The following is a 24,400-nucleotide window of genomic DNA, read 5'->3' as shown; positions in this document are numbered from 1 at the left end:
ACATTCAGCATTGTTTAGGCCCAGATCATGGTAAGAACATTGTTTGTGCAACATGATTGTTTTAGTCCTAAAAAAAGATATCATTACAAAATTAAGTTACAATTCTCAAAGAAGGGAAATGTGTTTTCCTCTCAAATTCTTTTTCTGCTGCTACTGCTTTTAGACAACCATAGTACAACCTTCTTTTGACATTCTATTTTAATACTGGCCCTATATTGCTTACTCTGTTGATCAGATCATAGTACTGAATATCCACAAAGAGCTCCTCTGAGGGGACACAAAAGACAACACTGCTATCTCTAAAAATCACAAAATAATCGGATTTACAATAGAGGCCAAAAATGGTCCTGGCACAAAAAGACCTTCAGTGGGTTGTTACTGTTCTAAAACATCTAAATGTTGGCATTTCAAGCCATTCTCCTTGTGCAAAGTTAGACTCAAACTTTTTGATAATTTATTTATAAAAATAGCTGCTCATAAGTATAAAACACTTTTTTAAAGTCTACCAACCAAGTGGTAAGACTGTTTCCACAAAGAAGATGATGGCACCACGGTAAGGTCAGAACAGCAGCAGAAATCTCACAAAAACTGTTAAACTTCAACAAAGTATATTACAAGATCCTTTAACCCTGTTTTATTTTATGGTTAAATTTGATATATCACTGTTTTCTTTCTTTTTTTTCTGTAGCAGGCTTCCACACTTTTGGTTCCCTATTGATGCACAAACCATAAAATTTGAATCAACAAAATAACAAAACAATAAAACCACCCCACAAAATGTGGTTTGTTTCATTTATCGTACCATTGATTGATTTACTGACTATCGTCCCAGGTCTACTGATACACAGGGTTTTAAACTGAATGTGGTTTGCTTGTCTGGGGTGTATTTCAATTTAAAGTCCAGGAAAACCCACAGACAAAACTCACCTCTGGATCATCAGCTGATGTCTGACAGCGTCTCCACCAGATCGTTCTTATCCATCGCCCTGAGAACCCTCCTGGTTAACTCCATACAGTGTTTTCTGTAGGTGCCGAACATGAGATCCACCAGCTCCAGCACATCTTTGCTCTCCAGTTTACGCTTTGAGATGCTTGTGAGGCCTGTCAGGACGCCCTTGTCCCGCAGATACCACTTGAACTCTTTGAACTCTTCCTGTGTCAAGTCTTCCAGAGTTTTTAGCAGCCTCTCTCGGTCTGTGGTGCTGATTGTTACTGCCTAATAAATTCAAAATACCAAAAAGAAAAGATTTAACTTGAATGTTTCTGCTTTTGCTTAAAATGCCTTAAAGTAAAGGTATTCTCAAATGTGCCATTTGGAGTGATGTTTCACAATTAGAATAATTAGACATTAGACCTGCATCCTGTTGGTTAAACTTTGCATCTGTGCAGACAGTTGATCATCCACAGAGTGTTTGTCTGAAGACAAAGGAAATAAAACATAGTGCATTAGTAACTGATAATCGAATAACTTTACAGCAGGCTCTATGAATACATTCTGTAATAAATAATGTTAAGTGAGTGGGAGGCTATGCAAAATCTGAAGAGGACCTGACCTTATTGTTTGTTCTCCTGCTAACACCTTTGGAGTCCACATATTTAGCAGCTCAAATTAACAATAAGCCTAAAATTTTCTTTCACTGTGAAGTCAAAACTTTTATGTAACATTCACGTGACTGATGTTTTTGAAAAATTGAGACTTTTTCTAGAGGATTAAATGGAAGAGGTGAGATATCAGTGATGAAGAGTGATTATATGAAATGACAATCACTGGAGCCAGCTGAAGGACTTCATCTACAACATGAGTTTATCCTGTGACATTAAAACGTACTTACCTCCTTTGATTTTATTTTTAATGTTGTAAACTCTATAATATACAAATCACTGGAAATGTTGTCATTACATCATAACTAACACTTTTAAATTTGAATGAACTGATCTGGGACGTAAATTTAAGAATGTATTCCTTGTAAAATCTCAGCTTGTGCAGCATCTTACCTTCTGAGGCAGAGCTTTGGTAGTCATCTGAAATAAAAAGGACAACAAATCAGAAATGAAAAGCTGGTATTTTAGTTTATCTGTTGCCTACTATATTTTGTAATGTTTAGTAACCACCAACCTTCTCTGATTTCACAGGTCCACACTGGCTCAGACTCAACCTCCTTCTTACTTATGTAAAAGAGTTCAAGTTGGAAGATTCCGTTTGGTTTCTCTATGAACACTTCATAGAAATTTGGATCTTGGTTGTCATACCTCAGGGTAATTTTCTGTGTTCAAACACGAAGAGTTTAATCTTCTGGCACACAAACACAAGGGAAGGCTTTCTCATAGACAGTGTTATGCACAATATATGATTTCATATTCTGTGTAATTTATAAAGTTTTGATTTGGGAATGATAATCCTGAAAAAAGATCAACGTGATGTAAGAAGTAGTTAGGGAAAGATTATTTTTAGACTATCAGGCTTTGGACAGGAGACAGTGTGGAGCTGTGCTTCTCCCATTGAATCCAGCTTTGAAAATAAGAAATACTTCCTGTCTCGTATTTTTTTCTGTTTTCACCAGATCCTTATCTGTTTTTGAGACACCATGACATTTGAACACTCATCATTAACCGCTCTGGACCTGTGTGAGATTGCCTTCATCAGGTACAAAGACACACCTGATGACAGACAAACTGTACCTTTGGGTTAACATTTGCTGTTTTTGCCATAAGGCTGAAACCTTTCTGCATTTTTAGGTACTTGTCCGGCCGTGGCTTCTCAATTGTCTGAAATCCTTTTGAGAGTTCCTTCTTGTCCACAGTCTGTGAAAAAACAACAGCAGAGTAAATTAACAGCTGGTTTACTGGGAGGCCATATCTTGATAACCAATAGTTAAAAATCCAAATCACCACTCAAGCTGACCCTGTAATTGCAGATTTTTTTTTCAATTATGTGAAGAATAATTTGATCTTTGTACAGTTTATGTATTCAGTATGATCACTTAACCTCCTAACCTTTTCATGTATTTGACTTCATGTAAACCCTGTTCTAATCCTGTCATGTAATCATGCTTGTAATTATTATCTACTAGCTCCTGCTTCTCCTGATACTTACACAGCACACACCCACATGCCTTAGACATTTCTTAAGCACGTACCACCTATACTGATTCAACTGACCTCTGTATCTGACCTCAGTGTGGACACTGTCTTTTGACCTCTTATCTGTTGAGGGACACCTTCCACGCCAGCTCAGACTGGCTAATTCCAAGACAGTGAGGTACGAAGGATAACACGCACACATACACTTCTTGACTCTCTCACAAATACCAAGAGCACATAACACTTCTTCAATTTCAGCATCCAGCATCTTGTTGACATGTTGTAAACTCCGGTGCTGTATTAAATCTCAGCTTTTTGCTTCAGTCGTCTCATGACCATTTTTCCTTTTTGACTTATGTCAGGGGTTTTGTAGTACGAACCATCAAAGTTATACTGAGCTCTTAGAATTGCGAAGGGACAAAATCCTGACACATTATGAAACTCTACAAAGTTAAACATTTCTCGTTACTGACCCCAACATGCCATCACAGGCTTCGGTGCCATATTGAATCTGGTGTTCTGCATTTCTGAGAGGAAGACATTTACTCACCTGTTGTAGAGCAGGATCACACGGGATCAGATACACACGCAGTTTGAGAAATGATGTGTTGGGTTTGTAGTAGATCAACACGCTACATCTTATTTTCACTGGGAAGCCAACTTTCATCAGAACCCCTCTTGGTGAGAAAACTGGTTCAGATAACTTGACATGGGACGGTGTGACCTCAGACACGTTTTCCACAACATCTCCACACTCATCTATGTGAAGGACTTTATAGTTGTCAGATATTTTAGAATCATCTTCTACACAAAACAAGAGCATACAAACATCATGAGGGGAAAATAATTTCATCAGTTTTCCCAAATACTGTCAGTATGTTGGTTTATTTCATGTTCTTTTCTGTATTTCTACTTACCTGTGCAGATCCAGTGAGGCAGGTACACTTCATTTAACCTTCCTGTGATGACTTTGATGTCTATTAGAGGACCTGCAGGCATGTATTTGATGCTTTCCATCCTCTCCATGTGTCCACCCCAAGAGCAGAAGTGGTACTGAAAGCTGACCTCCTCCTCACAGACCCAGCGCAAGCCAGAGACACTACATTCATAGTTTCCTGTTTCACTCTGTAGGCTAAGACATGGAAAAGAACAGCAGTGTGTATACAGGTACAACAACTGCATGATGCTGTATTACAGGCACAGCTGAATAAATCCTCATATTGACTGTGTCAGTCTCAAGTTTATCTAAAACAAAAAGTTATTTTTACCTGTAAGATGGAGACTCATGTCCTCCAGAGCTGTTCACCCCAGGTTCCAGTTTGGTCCAGGGACTGGAGTCGGTCTGACAGGGATTCTATGTTTAAGGAGACTTTCCTATAAGCAACAGCTCATACATAAACAAAACAAAAAAGAATTACAAAGAAACTGAATAAAAATGATGTCAGGGATTACCGTGCTGCCCCCACAGGCCTCTGGCTCCAAGCTTCCTGAAGGCCCTTGTTGGAAAGACAGAATTTTTCTTAGGGGTTTATTTTACATTTAACATACGTTTCCCAAAGCATGAAAGTGTAACTGTTTTAATTTAGTATTTATTTACTCATTATCTGAACTCCCATTAACCATTACCGATGTACTGGTAACTCTCTACACTTATTGTTACTTGAAAAGAGGAAGGAGATTTATTGTTTACACTATTTGGGGTATAAATGTCATAATGATGATTGCTGATGAATGTTTATTCTGATTTTGTGGACTTCTACTTCATTTGCTCTCAAGCAATAATTTCCACCAAAACTGGGATGGTAAACAAACAAATGTATAAAAAACTCGCTTGAAGATGTTAAACAAATAAAAGACAGAATCTGCACACCAGATCTTTGAAAGAGGAATAATGCTGTGTTCACAACTCACCTTGAGATCCTGAGCTGCTTTCTGACAGCTTCTCCTCCAGATCCATCCTTGTTATCATTTCTAAAAGATCCTTCGGCGCTTTGCACACACTCTGCTGGCCATAGTTCTTTATTTAAAGTTAACTTAAACTTAAAGCATACTGAAGATTTGTTCATTGTGTAGTTTTATTATTACATAATCAAAAAAATCTCTAAAATTTACCAAGTTTAATTTTCTTTTCCGTAAAACAGCAAAAGCCCAGTGATAACACAGTGAAAAACATTTCAACTTCCACATTTTAAAATACAGTATCATCTTGGTGAGCAAACATGAAAAAACGTTTTTTTGTTTTGTAGAAATGTTGATAATTTTTTTTCCAATCTGTGTTGTGCAAACTGCATGATGTTACAATTCTTACTTTCTGAAGTTCTCTGGACTGGTGCGTTCCTGAGTAGAATAAGAAGGAAAGAAAAAGAAAATAATGTGAATACAGACAAACTGCAACTTTCATCAGTGTTCCCATATTTAAACAAAACATAACATGATAAGAAAAATCAGTAACACTCAAGATGACCGTATTCAGTGTGTTTGAAATCTGTATTTTGAAGAAGAGAGTATTTGGCTTTGATGTCCTGTTCCTGCACTTCACAACTATAAAAAATCCCTACATGAACTTCAGCCACTTTTAAATAAAGAAAGAACAAAGAATGTGACACTTCAGTTTATTCAGTTTTGACATTATTAACATAAGAGAGGTCTCTTACTCTGACTTTTGCGCCTTGAGCTGAACACTGACAGCCTCACCACCCGATTAGTCCTCTTCACCTTCTGTAAAACATCTGCAGTCACCTCCACACACTGTTGGCCATGGGTCTTCACTATCAGCTTTGCCATTTCAACCCTGTCTGCTCCTTGAGTTCCTCTGACTCCTGGAAAGTCTTTGTCCAGAGCAGTGCGCAGCATTAGGTGCTTAAATTCCTCAAACTCTTCATAACTTAAGCCCCTCAGTGTTTTGAAAACTGTCCAATGAAGTGATGATGGTTCCTGACAGACAGAAATAACAGAGCATCAATCCAAAACTGGGAAATCATGTCAGTATCAGTGATATCTTAAGGTTATTTACATAACCCCGGTTCTCTGAGTAATATGAGTGAGATGTCTCACTATGGGATGCACACCCCTGCTGCAGCCCTCAGAAGCATTAATCTCATTACGCCAATCCTGATTGGCTGGTGAAACGTGTCCGTCCGCCATAGGTAGAGTCCCCCTACCTTAAATACTTCATGCGGACGGCACCACGTCATTCAAGATAAGCACCTCTTCTCACTCGCCCAAGCAAGAAGGGTTGTCTGGTGAGACATCTCACTCATATTACTCAGAGAACCGGGGTTATGTAAATAACCTTAAGTTCTCTTTCATAATATTTCGCTCGATGTCTCACTATGGGATATGGTTGCTCCCGTATTGCCAGACAAGCTTATCAAGCGTCCACCAACCTACAGGGGAAATTACTCCGTTCAAATCAGGACAGCAAAACTGCTCGTGCCACGCAGGGAGCAGAGACGTCCAGCATATAGAAACGAACAAAAGTGAGAGGCGAGGACCAACTCGCCGCAGCACAAATGTCCTGAACAGAGACTCCCCTGAATAAGGCCCAGGATGTAGCCATGCCCCGAGTCGAGTGCGCTCGCAGGCCCCCAGGAGGCTGCAAACCCTGACTCGTATAAGCCAAAGCAATCGCCTCCACCATCCAGTGGGATAGACGCTGCTTTGTGACAGGTTTTCCCTTGTGAGGATTAGCCCAGGAGACGAACAGCTGATCGCTCCTCCTGACACTCCTCGTCATATCCATATAAGTGCGCACCGCACGGACCGGACATAACGCATGTGACCGCTGCCCACCTGGTGAGGCAGTAAAAGCCACAAGGTCAATAGGGGAACATGAGCCCACCACCTTAGGCACAAAAGCCGGGTTGGGCTTCAAAATCATCCTCACATCCCCCGGGAAGAGCTGAGCGCATGAGGGATGAACCGAAAGCGCATGAATGTCGCTGACTCGTTTAGCTGAAGCCAGAGCCAGCAACAACACTGTCTTGAGAGACACATGTTTCAGGCTAGCTCCCTCCAATGGCTCAAAAGGAGGGCCCTTGAGCCCCTCCAGAACCACAGCCAGATCCCACGGTGGCACCAGCGGTCTGGACACGGGGAGAAGCCTGCGCGCTCCCTTCATAAAGCGGCAAACCAGCGGGTGCTGGCTCGCTGTTTGCTTTCCAAACCCCACGTGACAGGCAGCGATTGCTGCCAAGTACACTTTAACCGTGGAGAAAGCCCTATGTTTGTCAATCAGGTCCTGCAGGAATGATAATATCACCCCCACAGGACACTGAAAAGGGATGTGGCCGTTTCTGTGACACCATCCCTCAAACACTCTCCACTTACAGTCATACAGAGACCTAGTGGAGGGGGCCCGAGCACTTTGTATAGTGGAAATAACCCGCTGTGAAAGACCCACAGCTGACAGATTTAACCACTCAGGGGCCAGGCCCACAGTGCCAGACGCTCCGGGTGCGGGTGGAATATCGCCCCTCCCCCCTGCGATAGCAGGTCCCTGCGCAGCGGGAGCTGCCAGGGTTGAGCGCACATCAGCTGATAAATCTCCGCCAGCCAATGCATCGCAGGCCAGTGTGGAGCTATCAAAATCAGTGCATGGCCGTGCTCCCTCACTCTGGACAGAGTGGGGGGTATCAAGGCCAGGGGCGGGAATGCGTATAGAGGCTCGTGCGGCCAAGCGTGCGCTAGAGCGTCTACCCCTAGAGGAGCATCCATGCTGCGCAGAGAGTAAAACAGAGGGCAATGCGTGTTTTCTCTTGACGCGAACAGATCCACCACGGCCCGACCGAACCGGGTCCATATCTGTTCCACAACTTCCGGGTGCAGAGTCCACTCCCCGTATACTGGCGCGCCCCTGGACAACAGGTCCGCGCCTGTGTTCAGGACTCCCGGGACGTGCGTCGCTCTCAGGGAGAGGAAGCGACCGCAGCTCCACAGGATCAGTCTGCGTGCTAGCATATGCAACTGACGGGAACGTAATCCCCCCTGACGGTTGATATACGCCACGGTCGTTGTATTGTCCGTCCTCACTAGAATGTGATGACCCATGAGAGACGGAAGGAAGTGTTTCAGGGAGAGGAACACCGCCGAAAGCTCCAGAAAATTTATGTGAGAACGCTGAAGATTCACACACCAGCGACCCCTCACAGACCGGCCCTCGTGAATCCCGCCCCAACCTGTCAGGCTGGCGTCCGTAGTGACCACCTTCCTGGACAGGACGGAACCCATGGGCACCCCTTGGGTCAGAAAGGACGGGATTCTCCAGGGGCGCAGCGCCCTGACGCATTCCAGTGTGACCAACACTTTCCGCGCGCCATGACGCACGGGATCCAGTCCACATGAGGCCACCCAAAGTTGGAACTCCCTCATGTGGAGCCGTCCCAGACGGACTACGAGAATGGCAGAAGCCATCAGTCCTAGTAACCGAAGACATAATCTGAACTGAACAGATTTGCCTGGCTGAAAAAGCGCGAGACACGCCCTGAAACCGTTCACTCGGTCCGCCGAGAGGCGCGCTGTGAACGTCACCGAGTCCAGGAATAATCCCAGGAAGATTATATCCTGTGCTGGGAACAGCATGCTCTTTTCCGCGTTTATCACGAAACCCAAATCGGTTAGGTGTCGTATGACAATACGCGTGTGCGCTCTGGCCTCCTGCTCCGATTGTGCCAACAGCAGCCAATCGTCCAGATATGTGGCCAAGCGGATGCCCTGCTGTCTCAGCGGGGCTATTGCTGCTTCCGTGCACCGCACAAACACCCTCGGGCTCAAAGACAGGCCGAAGGGGAGTACTCGGTACTCGTAACAGATCCCCCTGAAAGCGAATCTCAGATACTTTCTGTGAGGAGGATAAATTGGGATGTGGAAATACGCGTCCTTCAGGTCGACAGAAGTGAACCAGTCGCTCTGTCGCACGAGGCGCAGCAGCGATGCATGTGTCAGCATCCTGAATGTGTATTTCCTGAGGTATTTGTTCAGAGCACGTAAATCCAGGATCGGGCGAATACCCCCCCCCCCCCCCCCCCCCCCCCCCCCCCCGTTTGGGGACCAGAAAATACCTGGAGTAAAAACCGCTCTGACTCTCTGCGGGAGGTACAACAGAAATTGCTCCTTTGTTTAACAGAGAGAGGATTTCCTCCTGTAAAACACGAGCTGATTCTCCCTGAGCCTGTGAGTGTATTACAACGGTGAATCGCGGGGGAACTGCTGCAAACTGCAGCCTGTATCCCCTCGTGATCGTCTTTAACACCCAAGGTGAGGCTGCAAGCGCGGCCCATTTCTCCCATCTGAGGGAGAGAGTGGATGCCACTTGCAGCCTCTCCACCATGAGAGGCTCCCACCGCGGTGCGGAGGCGCCCTCTCTTGGTGGAACAGTGCCATAGCCTGCGAGTGCCGCTGAACTTTGCTGCCCGAGAGGACAGCGTGGCGGCGGAGCACTTACTACCCCGGCGTCGGAGGAAGCCGTGGCTTCCCACCGAGGGGGGACAGCGGGTGTCGCCACCACGCAGTTTATTTGGATTTTCACATTTTGTTTGGCTTTGTTTATGAACTGCGTCCTCGGCCCTCGGCCTGGATACGACAGTGGGACACTTTTTATTTTCGAACTGAAAATATGTGTGTTTGTGCGTGCTTGTGGACATGAGAGAGGGGCAACAGCAAAACCCTCCGTCGTCAACAGTCCACTTCTCCTGGGTTGCACCGGCACGGTCCGTGGCAACCGGGAGATAGGGGCGTGGTGGGCTCCTAAGTGCACGCTGAAAAGCCGAACAGGTGGAGCTGGAGAACGGGGAACATCCAGCTGCATCACCGGTGAAGAGAGGGGCGGTCAGACCCCTCTCTTCTTCTTCCTCGCCTGGTTGTAGACGGGCTGCGCGGGCTGTGCCGGCGGAGCCGTTACCGAGGCTTCGGGTTTCTTAGGCCAGCTGGTCCGGCCGGGTGGGGGGCCCGGGGCGAGCTGAGACTTCGGCAGTTTAGGAATTTTAAACTGCGAACCCTGGGAAGCAGCCTGCGCAAAGCTTTTACGCTGCGCAGGTGGAGAGGGAGCTGGGGGCTTTCTAGGGAGGCACAGCCGGAGAGCTTCATCCTCCTTCTTTTTGGCTTCACACCGCCGGTGCATGGAGTCCAGAGCGGAGCCAAAAATCCCCTCCGGGACAATGGGCATGTCCAGGATTTCCTCTTTTTCCCTGTCTGATAGGTGTGCGAGGTTGAGCCACCGTGCTCGTTCCTGCAGCACCATAGAACCCAGCGCTTTTCCCGTGGCCTGGACCGCGCAGCGTTGGACACGGAGACACAGGTCGGTGATGACCGATATTTCCTCCCAGACAGAGGGATCCTGTGTTTGCACAAAATCCTCACCTAACTCTGCCTGATAAGCCGTGAGTAGGGAGAGGACATTGAGCGCTCTGGCCGAGAGCGCCGTCGCTCTGTACGCCTTCTCAGTCAGGGCTGACTGGAAACGGTCAGATTTGGACGGCAGGCTGGGACTCCTGGAGGACAACGCTGACAGGCGCGGGTGAAGATGCGCTGCAACGAGTGGCTCCATCGGAGGCATACGGAGCAGACCCCGGCTCTCCATCGCTTCACAGTCGAGGGAAGAGGCCCCGGGAATCGGGCTCCTGCTGCTGTAAGGGCGGTCTCTCCACGAGCGCGCTATCTCATCCAGCAGCTCCGGGAAGACAGGGACAAGCTGCTTCGTCACGCCCTTGGCCGAGGGCAATTTCTTCCCTTCGTAGCGGGATTTGGAGGTCTCAGCTACGACAGAGGGCCAGGGGATGGCCAGCCGGGCTGCAGCGCGTTTACACACGTCGAGCATGTCCAAGCTAGGAGAAGAAGCTGGTGTGCTTCTCTCATCTCCATCCTCAGAGGTGACAAAGGGCGCGGGCTGTGCAGCCTGTGCCGGAGTGGCGAAGATGTCGTCCTCTTCATCCTCTGAGATGAGGTATTCCGAGGCGTCATCTTCATCGTCCCCATAGTCCAGTAACAGGACGTCTCCCTCCTGCGGAGGGACCGCGGCTAGGTCGAGCTGGGAGCCCCAGCTGGCGCTAGCCTCTGGTGCCGACACCGCAACGGCCCCTTTCTCCTCTTCGTCTCTGTCGGCGGCGCCGTCGGAAGGGAGATAGGGGTCATTTCCAGACAGGCTAGCCTGGCGGGCTAGCCGTCTACGGAGACTCTTAATTGTGAACACCGCACAGTGTTGACACGAGCCAGGGACATCGATAGCCAGCCGGGCGTGTTCCAGCCCTAGGCAGCTCGAGCAGACCTGGTGTGGATCCCTGCTCGAAATCTTGTTCCCACAGCGACAGGGACGAGCCCCAGAGTCTCCTTGTCCTCTAGTGTGAGGGTTTTTAGCCTCCATTCCTCGCAAGCTGGTGTGCAGGCAGGGAGTCGAGGCAGTTAGCTGGTGTGCTAACGTTTTAACGGGAGATTAGCTGGTGTGCTAACCGTACAAAAGAGATTAGCTGGTGTGCTAAAGCTCGAAACTCGAAAGCCGTGGTGGGGCGTCGAGGAAAAAAGTGCTAGCCAAGCCGTGGAGAGGCAAGAATAGCACAAAAATCGATCTGGTGTGACCGACAACTAGAGCTAGTTAGCGTCCGGCGACGGAAGCTAAATAAGATCCGTCTGTTAAGCTAGCTAGCCCAGGATGCGAGATATGCTCCGAGTGAGAAGAGGTGTTTGAATGACGTGGTGCCGTCCGCATGAAGTATTTAAGGTAGGGGGACTCTACCTATGGCGGACGGACACGTTTCACCAGCCAATCAGGATTGGCGTAATGAGATTAATGCTTCTGAGGGCTGCAGCAGGGGCGTGCATCCCATAGTGAGACATCGAGCGAAATATTATGAAAGAGAACAGTGTTTGCAGTTGTATGAGGAGGATCCATTTTAATTGCACTTCCTCGCCACCTTGTGGCCTGGAGTTTCCACACACTGTCGTAAATTACTTTTAGCAAGCCGTGTGTTTGTTTTGAAATTAAATGGAGATCAGATCAAAACAAGTTTTCTTTGTTCAAGACGTTTTACTGGATACAACTCGCTGAGGTAAGGTATTTATCAGTACAGTTACGTAGCGCTACATGACATCAAGCAAATGTTGTGGCAGCCGGCTATGTGTTAGCAACATCCGCAGCCCGGCGCTCTGACGTATCTGTAGGCTAATGTGAACACAAGTAAACAACGTCAGTTTGTAAGTAGTTAAGTAGCCGTTTATATCTAGCTCAGCTGGCAGTCCGGTGCCCTAAGACATATCCGTAATGTGTAATGTTAGTAAATACTGGTTAGCTATGTCCTGCCAGTCATCTACCAAGCAGAGTTAACAAAACCTCACTCTTCATTTTATGGATCAAAGGGTGACCATCTGGGCCTTCAAGGTATTCAGTGAAGGTCTAATTAAAAATTTGAAGGAATTTTTGTACTCCTAAATAATGATTTTATTTCTTTATTTTTTTATTTTGTTTTTATTTATTTATTTTACTCAATGAAATCATAGCAATGAGTTTTATATTATTTTTATAAACTTGTCCTGGCAAACAGTGGGTTAGTATACTTAAATGGAAAATGGACCAATCACAATTTTCCTTTTGATGGTATTTGGGTAAATCAGCGACACATTCTGGCAGGCAGGGCCTTCAGTAACTGCAACGAATGCCTGTGTAACTCAAGCGAATGTGGACACAATTTGACAATGACAGCTGTCTAAGCCAATCATATTTTGTTAAGCTGTGGGCGGGATCATTTCCTGTTATCTTCCGGGGATTCGCGAATACCTACCAAACACCCCCCTGCTCGTCTGTCGGTTTCCTCTACACTCAGACGGGGCCATATTTTACTTGACCAAAAATACAAATGAACGGACTCCCACCAAAAAAATCTGATATCGGTCTGCATTCACGCTTTATTTAGAGAATTTTCAGCGCATTACTTTCACACAAAAACACTGTTAAATAAGGCTCTAGTTCTCATCCTGTCGTAAAACGGCGCTACCTCCGCTGCAGAGCCACGGCTGGCTACGAGGCGCTCGCCACTTAGTGTATCAGTCAGCGCGCGGGGCGTCCCAGATATAAACAAACGCAGTTAGTCTGCCAGGACGAAGAGACAGGATGAGAACTAGAGCCTTATTTAGCGGTGTTTTTGTGTGAAAGCAACGCGCTGAAAATTCTCTAAAAAAAGCGTGAATGCAGACGGATATCAGATTTTTTTTGGTGGGAGTCCGTTTATTTGTGTTTTTGGTCAAGTAAAATATGGCCCTGTCTGAGTGCAGAGGAAAGAGGCTGACTAGCAGGGAGGGGGTGTTTGGTGTGAGCGCTCTGGGCTTCTGCTGCACAAAAACACTGCTGTAGGGGTAATTTCTGCCCTAAACCTTGTGATAGGACCCAACTTGTTCCATCCTGGAGTATCACTCGAATGGATAAGCCCCTAACTGTAGCTGTGAGTGAGTGAGGAGAAAAGAGAAGATCTAGTTGGCAGAACGTGGAAAGAAATGGCGGAAAGTAATGGAGAAGACTGTGGGCTCTAATTTCGTGGCGCAGCGCAGGGGGCGCAAGCCTGGAGCAGCCTGCGCAGTGCTAATTTCATGCGGCACACCGCCTTGCGCTGCCAATTTGACAATTTGGTAGACCATCTGCGCAGAGATGGGTGTGACTGCGCGCCAGGGGGAGTTGACGGCGCACCAGTGGGAGGTGTCAGCAGATTCATATTGGCGCAGTGACAATTTTGTGCCAAAAAAGTGCGCTGAAAACTTGCCAGCTCCAACTTAGTCTATCTTCGGCGCAAGGCCGAGCGCACCCTCCACAGCTGTAATTTGGTGACAGGCGCACATGTGCGCTCACGTCAACAAAGCCTCAGAGGCAGGTTTCCAGAGTGTCAGGCACATTTTAATGCAGTAAACAATCACAGCAATCACTATTTTATATAACCGTCTGAACCAGCATATACATTTATATCTATATTAACTGTCCCGTCACATCTGATGTCAGATTAAAGCCTTTTGTCATAATGGAAAGTTAACCTGACGGCAGCTGGAAGTTTGATGCACATCTTACAATGAAACAATAAACAGCCTTAACATCTGATACTGAGTATATATCTGGTTCTCTCATTTCATTTAATTCAAAGAAAAGAGGGAGAGAAAAGACGAAGAAAAAAAAGACAAAATAAATGTGTGTCACTCAGGATTTACCCGTGATTTCCCATATTTCTCTGTTTTGGTCTTTATTTTTAACGTGATCTAAAAAGATGGAGTACATTATTGTAAGGAGGATGAGGTGGAGACACTGGGAGAGTATACAGTATATCACCAAAGGTTCTGCTATTTGGCGATGACAAACCAGGAGTGCAGGTGGATCAAAAGTATTCTGAATGGATAAGCCAGCTGTGTAACTGTCTCTTCATTTTGTACTCCTATTAATGACAAAGGAACAGATTAAATCTGTCCTGGGAGCTGGTCCACACAGGGACGCGCTTCGTGTCCTCCGATGTGCCCCGCTGTCTATTCTCCTGCAGCAGGGACAGCGGCTCTGACCGTCTCTGCTACCAGCACTCTCTCCGCAGTGCTGAGGATCACTCAGACCAATCAGACGCTGCACCTCGGCCGCAACGCATTTAAAGGCGAGGAGAGGCGCTCATTTGATTGGTGAAAACAGCGCTCGGCTGTGTTAAACCCACTCACGGCTTTTCTCCTCCCTCTCTGCCATTTGCGCGAAGGGAGGTGTGGATGCGCACCTTTGCACTCCTTTGTGCCTTGACTACGCCTCTCTTGGCACTGCAGGAAATTTGCAAAGTGTGCTGGTTACGCCCTGTCCGCACGGCGAAGGCCGGCGCAGGGCAGGTGCGCCTGCACTTGCGCCTGGTCTACGAAATTAGAGCCCTGTGTGGTTGCTGGATGCCTTACAACTCAGTTTTTTTTGTTTTTTTTTTCAATTCTATATCTTAATTTTGTCAATTGTTTGAAGTTGTTAGGTATTGCAGTGTTCAGGCACATAATAAATTTGTAATCCCACAAAACTTTCAATATACTAAACTTCCATGTCACATGATTCTGGCTATTGTTCTTATTTCTTTGTTTGATTGTTTATTGCCAGGCGTGGTCCCATGGTCCTACTGAAGGCCCAGTGGCTGGGGCCATGGTTCGCCACTGTTATTGATAGACTCTCAAGTTTGAACAGACCACTGCAGAATAATTGCTGACTGTGGGTTGGAATGAACATTATCACAAACAGCTTAGCCCCTGTGTTATCGAGTGATACAGCCTGAGCGAAAGGCTAATTAGCCCTTTGCTCAGGCTGTGTTCCCTTATAATGTGTGTGCCAATTTTGGTGAGTTTCTGAGCATGCTTGGGGGTGTAATAAGCATTCAAATAGTGTAGAAAGGGTATGTGGAAATGTTATTTTTAAAGAAAAATAGCCAACTTCTTGTCTGGAAAAGTCAGGGTGTCAGCATATAATTTTTTTCGTCTCAATGAGACAAACATTTTGGCGTTGGTTTCATCCCTGTACATCTCTTTTCCTTGCCCCAGCTAGGGCTGTTTAAGTGTGTGTTTTAGAGGTTTTTTGGCTCTGGAGAGCTTATAATGGGATGTTGGGGGTCATGTTTGGGTTTCATACAAACATTTTTCACAATTCTGAGGTGCGTGCCAATTTTGGTGAGTTTTTGAGCATGTTCAGGGGGGATAATTAGTGTTCAAAGCACGTGTGGAATAATAAGAAAGAACGGTCAAAGAACAATAGTGCCCTTGGCCGCAGGCCAACTGTGTCATCAGAATAATTTTATTCAGGTAACAACAAGGTCATGAAAAGTGTGATGTGTATATTATCTGATGTCACATTACTCACTTTCTGGAGATGCTCAGACGGACTTGGCCCTGAGGAGAAATAACAGAAATTAATGGTTCAAAAATCTTCACAAAACCTGTGGGTTGGTGACTCATAAAATTAAGTAAAAATAACTCAGCTCAATGAGAGGACACACTTGATACCCCTGTTAACAAATTAGGTACTATGAGGTCCAATAATACTGTCACTCTCAAGATGAAATATAAATTTAGAAATGTGTCGCTAATGAGACACGCATGTGGTTTTGTTATGAAGCAGTGTTTGTTTTCTTTCTCTGACCTTTAAGTCCTGAGCTGATCCCTGACAGCCTCTCAACCAGGTCAGATCTGTTCATGTCCATTAAAACCTCTATGGTCACCTCCACAGGATGCTGGTTCTCCACCATCAGATACACCAGTTCCTCCAGCTGATGTCCTGACTCTGTTTGGATCTGTGGAAGACTCCTCTGGAAGTATGCAAACTTTAGCAAGAACATGAATTTCTCAAGCTCCTTAAAACTCAAACCCCTCAGTGTTTGGAAAAGAATCCATTCAGCATCTTCCTTCACTGCCTAAAAACACAAAGAATACAGAAATTAAACATCAGATTTCTTAACTAAGGTGATTTAAAAGAACATCTCTGTTAATTCATCATGATCTGCTGATATCAGCTCTGTTGATGAATATCAACCTTTTGGTAAAGAGTTTGATATTCACCAACCACAGTGGCCAATATGTGTCCATTGATGTGCATCAATTTAGTGATGACATGCTCATAAACCTTATAGTGAAGACCACTGTAAAATTTTTGCTGTGAGCAACTGTCTCTAAATAGAAAAAAATACAACTTCTGAGCAATGGAGAATAAATATCATTATATTATTGTTAATATTATATTAATTATAACTGCCAGTCAGTAAAACTTCAGGATTCATACTGATGTCCACAAATCTTTGGTCTTCACAGAAGTAGCGACATGAAGACACTGTGGAAACCGGAACAATGGAAAACAGTAGTTTAGCCTTTGGCTCAAATCATCACATTCACAGAGATTTATAACATATTTCATGACTTACTCTTATATTCAAAGTACATAAACACAATATAAGACAATATTTACCGTGTTCGCCTGCTGACCAACAGTTACAAACAAAAAGGACGAGATAAAAGCTTCTTCCACAACTTGCCATTTCTCTCTTCATAGACTGAGCCATAGACATATATACATAGACCCCTCATTACGTACTGAACCGCGTAGGGCGTCGCCGCCATATTGGATGGGTCTCCTCACTGCATTCCAGCAGACACAAACGGATTGAGCGCAAAGTGATTAATTATGCCAGTATTTTGTGCCGCCTACGGTTGCTGTAACCGGCGCAATATTGAGAGCAGATCACGTGGGATTACCTTTCACAAGTAAGACTTCACAATGATTTTGTGTTATTAACCATTTAACATTTTATGTCATTGTAACTAACGGTATTGGACTATCGACAAAATGCTAACAGTAGGAGCTGGTACTCTCTCACTTTATCACAAGCGTTTTTCTTCTTCTTCACATTTTTAAGATTTCCAAGTGATACTGGCTTGAGTGTGACAATCGGGTAAAAATTCGCTGAGTTATTCTCATAATAGTTGTGCATTCTACCCCTTTCTCAGTATAATAAACGCACTGGGGTGGCGTGTGAGACCCATCCAAGATGGCGTCAGCAGCTATGTCAGCTTCAATAGGCAGCGCCAGTCAATGAGGCGTCTAAGTATATAATGTCTATGGCCTGAGCTGCTGCCATTAGCTCAGCTTCCCGGTCAAAGATGTGACGTCTTTCAGCACAACTTTATTGACACAGTAACAAACAAACAAAACTTGAATGAAAATTTTCTATATTAACAAGATAACTTTCCTTTGAAGCTTGCATAAGGGTTTATACAAAAAGAAATCTTATTTAATAAAATAGTTTATTTTTTTAGCTTGATTATTGCCACGGCAACCAATGCCATTCTGACGGCGACAGCTACATTAATTATATAACATTTGTTGTAAAACACCCATAGACGCTTTTGAAGATGTTTGTAAAGATAAAAAATGTGTGGATCTATGGCCTTGATGTGGCAAATATAAAAAATTAAAAGAAACTCTGAAAAAAAATTATGTATGTATATATATATATATATATATATATATATATATATATATATATATATATATAAACAAAAAAAAACATACTCTGAATCTTCACCCCAACAAACCTGTTCACAGATAAACTGCAACCTGACATGACAAAGAACTCCTGCTTGTATTGCAATGGCTCAAAGAAATTCTCCTAAAAAAAACTGTTACCATTTGTTTTACTTCATCAGGTATCAATGTAAAAAGCAGAGTTTTCAGTTAGCATCAAGGACAAATAATCTTTTTTATAAAAAGCAAAACTTACCTCCTCTAAAAGAGCAGGTTGATATCTGTCCACAAAGTTTTTTTCTGGAAAAAAATGTATGAAAATTAAAGACTCAGAGGAAAATCTTCTACCTCAACTGGTATTTTTTTTTCTGATACATCTGATTGTTCCAAAAGTTGTTGTAACAAACATAAGAACATTTCCTCAACATCTTCAGGTATAAAAAAGTGCAATACAAGTTGATAGATGGATAATTTTAATAATAAAGATGTAAGTGATGACATGGCAACACAGAGGTAGATTAGTTTATCTATTTTGATTCATCCTCAGCCAAAAATGGAACAAAAGAAAAAAAATCTCTCTTACCTTGGAGTGCTGAGCTGCTCTCTGACAGCATCTGTATCAGATCCGACCTGGTTATCTCCTCTAAAACCCCTCTGGTCAGCTCCACAGACTGTTGTCCACATGTCATCATCATCTGATCCACTAAACCTTGTCTCTCTACTCCATGTCTCCACATTAATGGGTTGGTTTTGAGACCTTTCTTGAAGACAATTTCTTTCAGGAACTTCTTGAATTCACTGAGCTCCCTCTGACTCAAACAATGCAGAGTTTCCGAAAGCAGCTGCTGAACAGCTGACATTGTTGCTACCTGAAAGAATCAGAACAAACATGTGACTTTATCCAGGTAAAAGGATTTCTCTTAGCATTTCATCAATAAAAGAGCAGAGCTGGGTGGGGTGGATAGAAAACCACTTCAGATTTTTCTCAACTGATGACAAAAATAAATTACTAAAAAAGTACACTGTCATGTCATCACATCCACACTTATACACATTTAGAGTGTGATCTGTATAAAGCCTGAGTTCCTGGTTACAAACCAACACAGTCCAATCTTTAAAGCTCACAGTCAGGACAGATGCTATATTACTCACTTTCTGGATCAGTGCAGAGCATTGTTCATCTGATTCTTTCTCTGTGGAGAAAAAAAAATGATCCAAACTTTTAAATAACCTTGTATTCAAAAACAAGACAGAATAATATCCACACCCTCTTATCAATGACTCAAAAATAGTTTTCTTCTGGCTGAAAAAAAACACCAAATATATACAGGTATATTCAGGTACAGGCTGTGTATTTAGTTTCATAAATTTAAATAATACATTTGCAAAAAGAAAAACAAAGAGACAGAAAATAAGCGTGTAAACTTATGAGAGAAGAGAAGAGCCATTTCTGTGATTTAAAGTTGTTCTGGTTTTTCAGGTCTTACTTTTCAACCTTGAGCTGGTGTCTGTCAGCCTCTGCAACAGATCCGTCCTCTCCATTTTCTTTAAAATCCCTCTGGTTGTCTCAACAGAGTGTTGGCCGCAGGTCATGATCATTAAAAACACAGTTTCCTGATGACCACCTACAAATACTGTGCATGGGTCTGTCCTTAAGAGCTGCCACCAAGGGACATAAGACTTGTGTATCTCGATGGGTGTCTGTTTCAGGAAGTTCCTGAAGTACCCAATCTCCTCTTCAGTCAAATCAGCCAGTACGTCCATGAGCACTTCGATATCAGACGTTATCATTTCAACCTGGTAAATTAAAGGGACATGATTCATGTACAAAAGTCACATTTTTGTGCTTTGAACAAACACCATGAATTTCTGCAGAGATTTCACTGGTTTTATCAGGGGGACTACTTTTTTGCATGAAGTATTCATTTCAAGTGTCGGTTTAACCAGTTGCATATTATCTTATAAATCAAAAGAAAAAATAAAAATAAACGAAAACTGTCGAGTCCCTACCTTTATTAATTTGAGTAGAAAAAAATTCCTTACTATGTGCCAACGAAGGAAGAACTGACAGAATTTTAAGTCATAACAAAGCTTTGTGAGAAACGTTAGTTTTTGGTATCTTTAATGAAAATGTTTAAGATCCACTTGGTCAAAGTTGGGTTGTGTAGAGTTGGTGTGAAAAGTCATACTCACTCTCTGGATCAGTGAAGGCCACTGTTTGGCCTCAGGGTGTCTTTGCACTGAGTGTTTCTCTGGAAGAAAAGATGCAATGATTGAAGACCTCTGAGGAATTTCTTTTACATAACTGTTTTATCTTCCTTGTCTTACCTTTACTTCCTGTGCTGCTGTCTGACAGTCTCTGCACCAGATCAGTCCTGTTCATCTTTTTAAAAACATTTTTGGTCAACTCCATACAATCTTCACTGTACTTCTCCACCATCAGCTCCACTACGTCCTCTGCATTTGTCCCTTCTGGATGGTGTTTTGAAAGGAGCTGAACACCTTTCTCCAATTCAACATTTCGGTTAAAGTCTTCCAGCTCCTCAGAGCTCAAATCTTTCAATATTTCACACAGCTCCCTCTTAGTCGTCATCTTTTCAACCTAGAACATGAGAAATATCAGACAATAAGCAGGTTCAGGCGTGTGCTACATTTCTGACATCTCTTTATGTTTAACTTAACCCTACCTATTATTAATAAAGGTAATAACAGCTGGGGTGATTCACTAATTCACATAACAATAGCTCATAAATGTTCACTGACTGAAAAACTTTTTAAACTTCAAACAATGAAACAGGAAATTAATCAAAGTCTTTCAGATTATAGATCTACTCAGATTCATTTTTATCACACTCATTCATGGCTGGTTGCCAGAATATCCCAATTAGTTTTTTCCATTCAATCTGTACTTATATAGGATCAAAACATTACCCATGTTTGGGTGATTGTCACGAAATTACAATTTGTCATGTCTGTAAGGATTTGATAGGCTACTAAATCAATCTTACTTTTGCGTTATATATCAAACTATGGTTTGATATATAATACCAAACCATGGATTTTCCATAAATTTTTAATTTTGTATTTTAGCTAGTAATTTAGGGGTTTTTTTTCATTAAAAACAATCATTAAAAAGTTACGGGAATGGATTATAGACTTACTTTTTTTTCAACATGCTCCGTAAACTATGCTGAACACCACATTAATTTTCAACAGCCAGAGAAGCTACGAAAGCAAGGGTGCAGAAGCACAAAAAATATCCTGGACCCTATCCCTGAGCCTATGCCATCTACATCGTCAGCCAGGCACTTCAATGTTGCCGCAGAGATCTGGGCAAAACATATGTGAGAAAGGTTTGAAAGGGGGAGAGGGTTGGAAAGTTACTGACTGTTATTGGTATTGTATTGATTGTTGTTACAGTATTGATGGTGGTCGTCTTAAACATTCTGTTATCAATACATTGTGTTATGAATTGCTCTTAGATAATTGAAAATATTATTGTATGCATTGTATTGATTGAGTTTGCATTTAACGGTCTGTTACTGTGTTATGAATTTCTCTCGATTAATTAAAAATGTTATTGTGTTATCGTTATTGTACAATGTATTGATTGCAGTTGCATTAAACCGTCCGTTATTCTGTTATGAATTGCTCGATTCATTGGTTATTTTTGTTAAGTTATGCTCAGTTTTTATTGCCCAAAACAATCTATTCATTCAGTAATTCTAATGTAGCTTTACATGATAAACAGTGAAAATGATATGGTCAATATAACCTAATTTGTAAATTCCAAAAACAAGGTCTCTATGTGAGGTCATTACCGTAACAAAGCTTTTCATTACCGTAACAACTTTTCATTACCGTAACTCTTGTTGTATATGTAAATACTTGGATGAGAATGAGTAGTAACTTCAAATTTTATGTTTGCACAGGAACTATTTGTCAAGTCTTTTCAGATTAGAAAATTGACATTTTTTATTTATTTGTAAAATTTACACCATAGGAAAAAAATAGTATAAAACATGCAATTCTGTTACGGTAATGAACATAATAACTAAAATTATTATATCAATAAACATTTATCTGAATGTTTACACTTTGTGGCTATTCTGAACTTTTAGTAGAACATACATGAAAAAAAAGTCTACCTTTCATACATACTCAGTTTTCATCATTTGAAAATGTGTTACGGTAATGAACTTATTTGGTCGATGACTCAATAAAACATGAAAATGTGTTTAATAAAATATTGATTGCTCACTTTAATTGAGTCAGTTAATTGAGACCCTGCTTGCTACTAATGAGAGTAAAAACTAGCAAAATTGACCAAAAGTTATTTTTGAAATGTCAGGACAGTTTTGTGAGAATCACCCGTTTAGCTTTTTTTTTTTTTTTTTTTTAAAAAAAAACTACTTATCATCCAAAAAGGTCTTGTAGGTATTGAAGAAAATTCATATCATGTCAGTTTAGGGTTAGGTTAAGCTTTGGATCAATATTTCAGTCAGTCTTCGGCCTAAACAGTTTCTGCCTTTGTATCAGAACTGACTCAGATTTACAGACTTCTCTTATTAATTGAAACTACTCTCTTCAATTTTTACTGAAGGCTAGCAGTTTTTTGTGATTAATTTATTAGTTCATTTGGCAGGCAAAAGTCAATACCATTACTAAAAAAAAACATATGAACACTGAACCCCAAGTCTAGGGTAGCAATTTTATCAGAGAACCAGCAGTTGGTTGTATATTTTTAATAACGACAATATGTAAGGCTCTAATGAAAAATGTTATCGATAGCTACAACCACGCTTAAGTTTATTTTTGACGTTACTTCTTTAAACCTGAAACATTTCTGTCTCCTGTGACACCAACATTCTTCGGCTAAAATGACATTTCTCTCCCGCTTTCTTACTCACACGCACAAAATTCAGCCTAGTTCTCAAATACTGTAGGAGGCAGACTACATAATGTAACATTAACTGTAACTCCTCACGAACGTTAGCTTCATGTTAGCTAGGTTGTACGCTATATTCAAGGCTTCCAACTGTCATTTCCACACACGCGGAAGAAGACCTCAAAAAGTTATAGTAAGACCAATACATTTTCGTTTCCGTTCTCTGTTGCTTGCCGATAAGGTTCTGTATTTATGCTGGACGTTCACAACACTCACCGTGCATAAGCAGTCACTAACATAAGCAGTACTAATATTAGTACTCAGGAACACCAGCTTAAAATTAAGCTATATCTCTACCCTTGGTTCACTTTTTCCTGTAGACAAGCATATTTCCTGTTCAGAGGCGCCGCTTTCTAACAGGCAGGACGGACCCGGAGAGAAATTACCAACTTGCATCACTGCACAACAGTGACTATGGGTGCGTCTCAAAGCTCTAAAGTTCCATCCATCCTTCCTCCACATGCGTCGTTCACTTGCGTCCCTTCCACCAGGGATGCATGGTAGAGACGTGAGGAAATGAAGAGAGGAGAGAGGATGGAGGAGATTCGTTTTTAGAGCAATGGGACATCCCTTCAGAACGTCACATGAAGCGACGAGTTTCAGTGATGACGGCATCATCTGATCACCTCTGGATCATCTGTCAGTCAGCTGTTTGCGCGCCTGGGCATGTGCGCTGTATTCTGATCAAACAGAAACAGAAACAGAGATTTGTCTGTTCTTTTAACCAATTAAACACACACACCATGAAGAAAAACTGCTCTCTGTTTTTTCTTTGTGCTGTTTAGAAGCTCATGGATCACTTTTCCGGTAAAATGCGTAATTGTGAGATTATTATGATTTAGCCTTTATCTAGAGCCCATCTGATCGTGAACTCTGAAGCTTTTTAATATAACCCACCTTTTTGTGTCTCTCAGGAAGATATTTATCAGTCAGTTTTCTGTAGGCCTATTAATCCTCTGTTATATTGATTTGATGATGGTTGTGTTCAGTGTTTTGTACTTTAAACTCACAGCCAACACGTTATTCACAGATTTATGATCAGTTTCTGAACGATCCTCTTTTCTGTGCCTGTCCTCAGCTTGTCTATTCTCTCATTAAACGCTGTTGTGTTTTTGTGAAGTTTAAGTTTTGTGAGTTTAAAAGGACTGCTCACTTCTTCTTCCCTAAGATACAGGGGGGATACAAATTATTTCAGGCCATATTTCGCCTGCAAAAATCTGTACCCCTCCCTTAAAATGGTCAAATCATAAACTACCATCATGAAAAATGTATTTTGTGGCCATTTCTTATTATGACTGACAATTATAGAGAGCTTTAAAGGACAGGCTCACTTCTTCCCTAAGATACGGGGGGGGGGAAATAAAAAAAATTCAGGCCATATTTCGCCTGAA

At 42.8% G+C, this 24,400-nt stretch overlaps 2 protein-coding genes across 2 annotated transcripts; both read right to left on the bottom strand.

Annotated features, from left to right (window-relative positions):
• Positions 1-5,412, bottom strand: LOC141788087 (NACHT, LRR and PYD domains-containing protein 1 homolog). The gene is made up of 10 exons (XM_074666923.1): positions 4,993-5,412; positions 4,534-4,577; positions 4,350-4,435; positions 3,999-4,213; positions 3,632-3,885; positions 2,680-2,802; positions 2,117-2,264; positions 1,996-2,022; positions 1,355-1,416; positions 1-1,216 (listed from the first exon to the last, which is right to left on the bottom strand). The coding sequence occupies exons 1-10, from the start codon at positions 5,048-5,050 to the stop codon at positions 938-940; spliced, it is 1,296 nt and encodes a 431-aa protein (XP_074523024.1). The 5' UTR covers positions 5,051-5,412; the 3' UTR covers positions 1-937.
• Positions 5,413-16,437: 11,025 nt separating this feature from the next.
• LOC141787871 (uncharacterized) lies at positions 16,438-23,501 on the bottom strand. The gene is made up of 7 exons (XM_074666565.1): positions 23,226-23,501; positions 20,390-20,663; positions 20,255-20,313; positions 19,549-19,858; positions 19,214-19,254; positions 18,645-18,930; positions 16,438-16,457 (listed from the first exon to the last, which is right to left on the bottom strand). Exons 2-7 carry the CDS (start codon positions 20,652-20,654, stop codon positions 16,438-16,440), a joined length of 981 nt encoding a protein of 326 aa, XP_074522666.1. The 5' UTR covers positions 20,655-20,663; positions 23,226-23,501.
• Positions 23,502-24,400: the final 899 nt, after the last annotated feature.

This window comes from Halichoeres trimaculatus, unplaced genomic scaffold (genome assembly GCF_033239565.1).
Source record: "Halichoeres trimaculatus isolate MK-OKI-2021-1 unplaced genomic scaffold, fHalTri1.1 fHalTri1_scaffold_3, whole genome shotgun sequence".
Lineage (NCBI taxonomy): Eukaryota > Metazoa > Chordata > Actinopteri > Labriformes > Labridae > Halichoeres > Halichoeres trimaculatus.
This window is presented reverse-complemented; position numbering and strand designations above follow the sequence as displayed.

Excerpts from the sequence above, each read along its gene's own strand:
- LOC141787871 (XM_074666565.1), bottom strand. The coding sequence starts at position 20,654 with ATGACGACTAAGAGGGAGCTGTGTGAAATATTGAAAGATTTGAGCTCT. Across the intron at positions 20,314-20,389 it reads CAGCAGCACAGGAAGTAAAG|AGAAACACTCAGTGCAAAGA; the intron begins GTAAGACAAGGA and ends CTTTTCTTCCAG. Across the intron at positions 19,859-20,254 it reads GGCCTTCACTGATCCAGAGA|GTTGAAATGATAACGTCTGA; the intron begins GTGAGTATGACT and ends TTAATTTACCAG.
- LOC141788087 (XM_074666923.1), bottom strand. The coding sequence starts at position 5,050 with ATGATAACAAGGATGGATCTGGAGGAGAAGCTGTCAGAAAGCAGCTCA. Across the intron at positions 4,214-4,349 it reads CATGAGTCTCCATCTTACAG|CCTACAGAGTGAAACAGGAA; the intron begins GTAAAAATAACT and ends TCCATGTCTTAG. Across the intron at positions 2,265-2,679 it reads CAGCAAATGTTAACCCAAAG|AAAATTACCCTGAGGTATGA; the intron begins GTACAGTTTGTC and ends GTTTGAACACAG.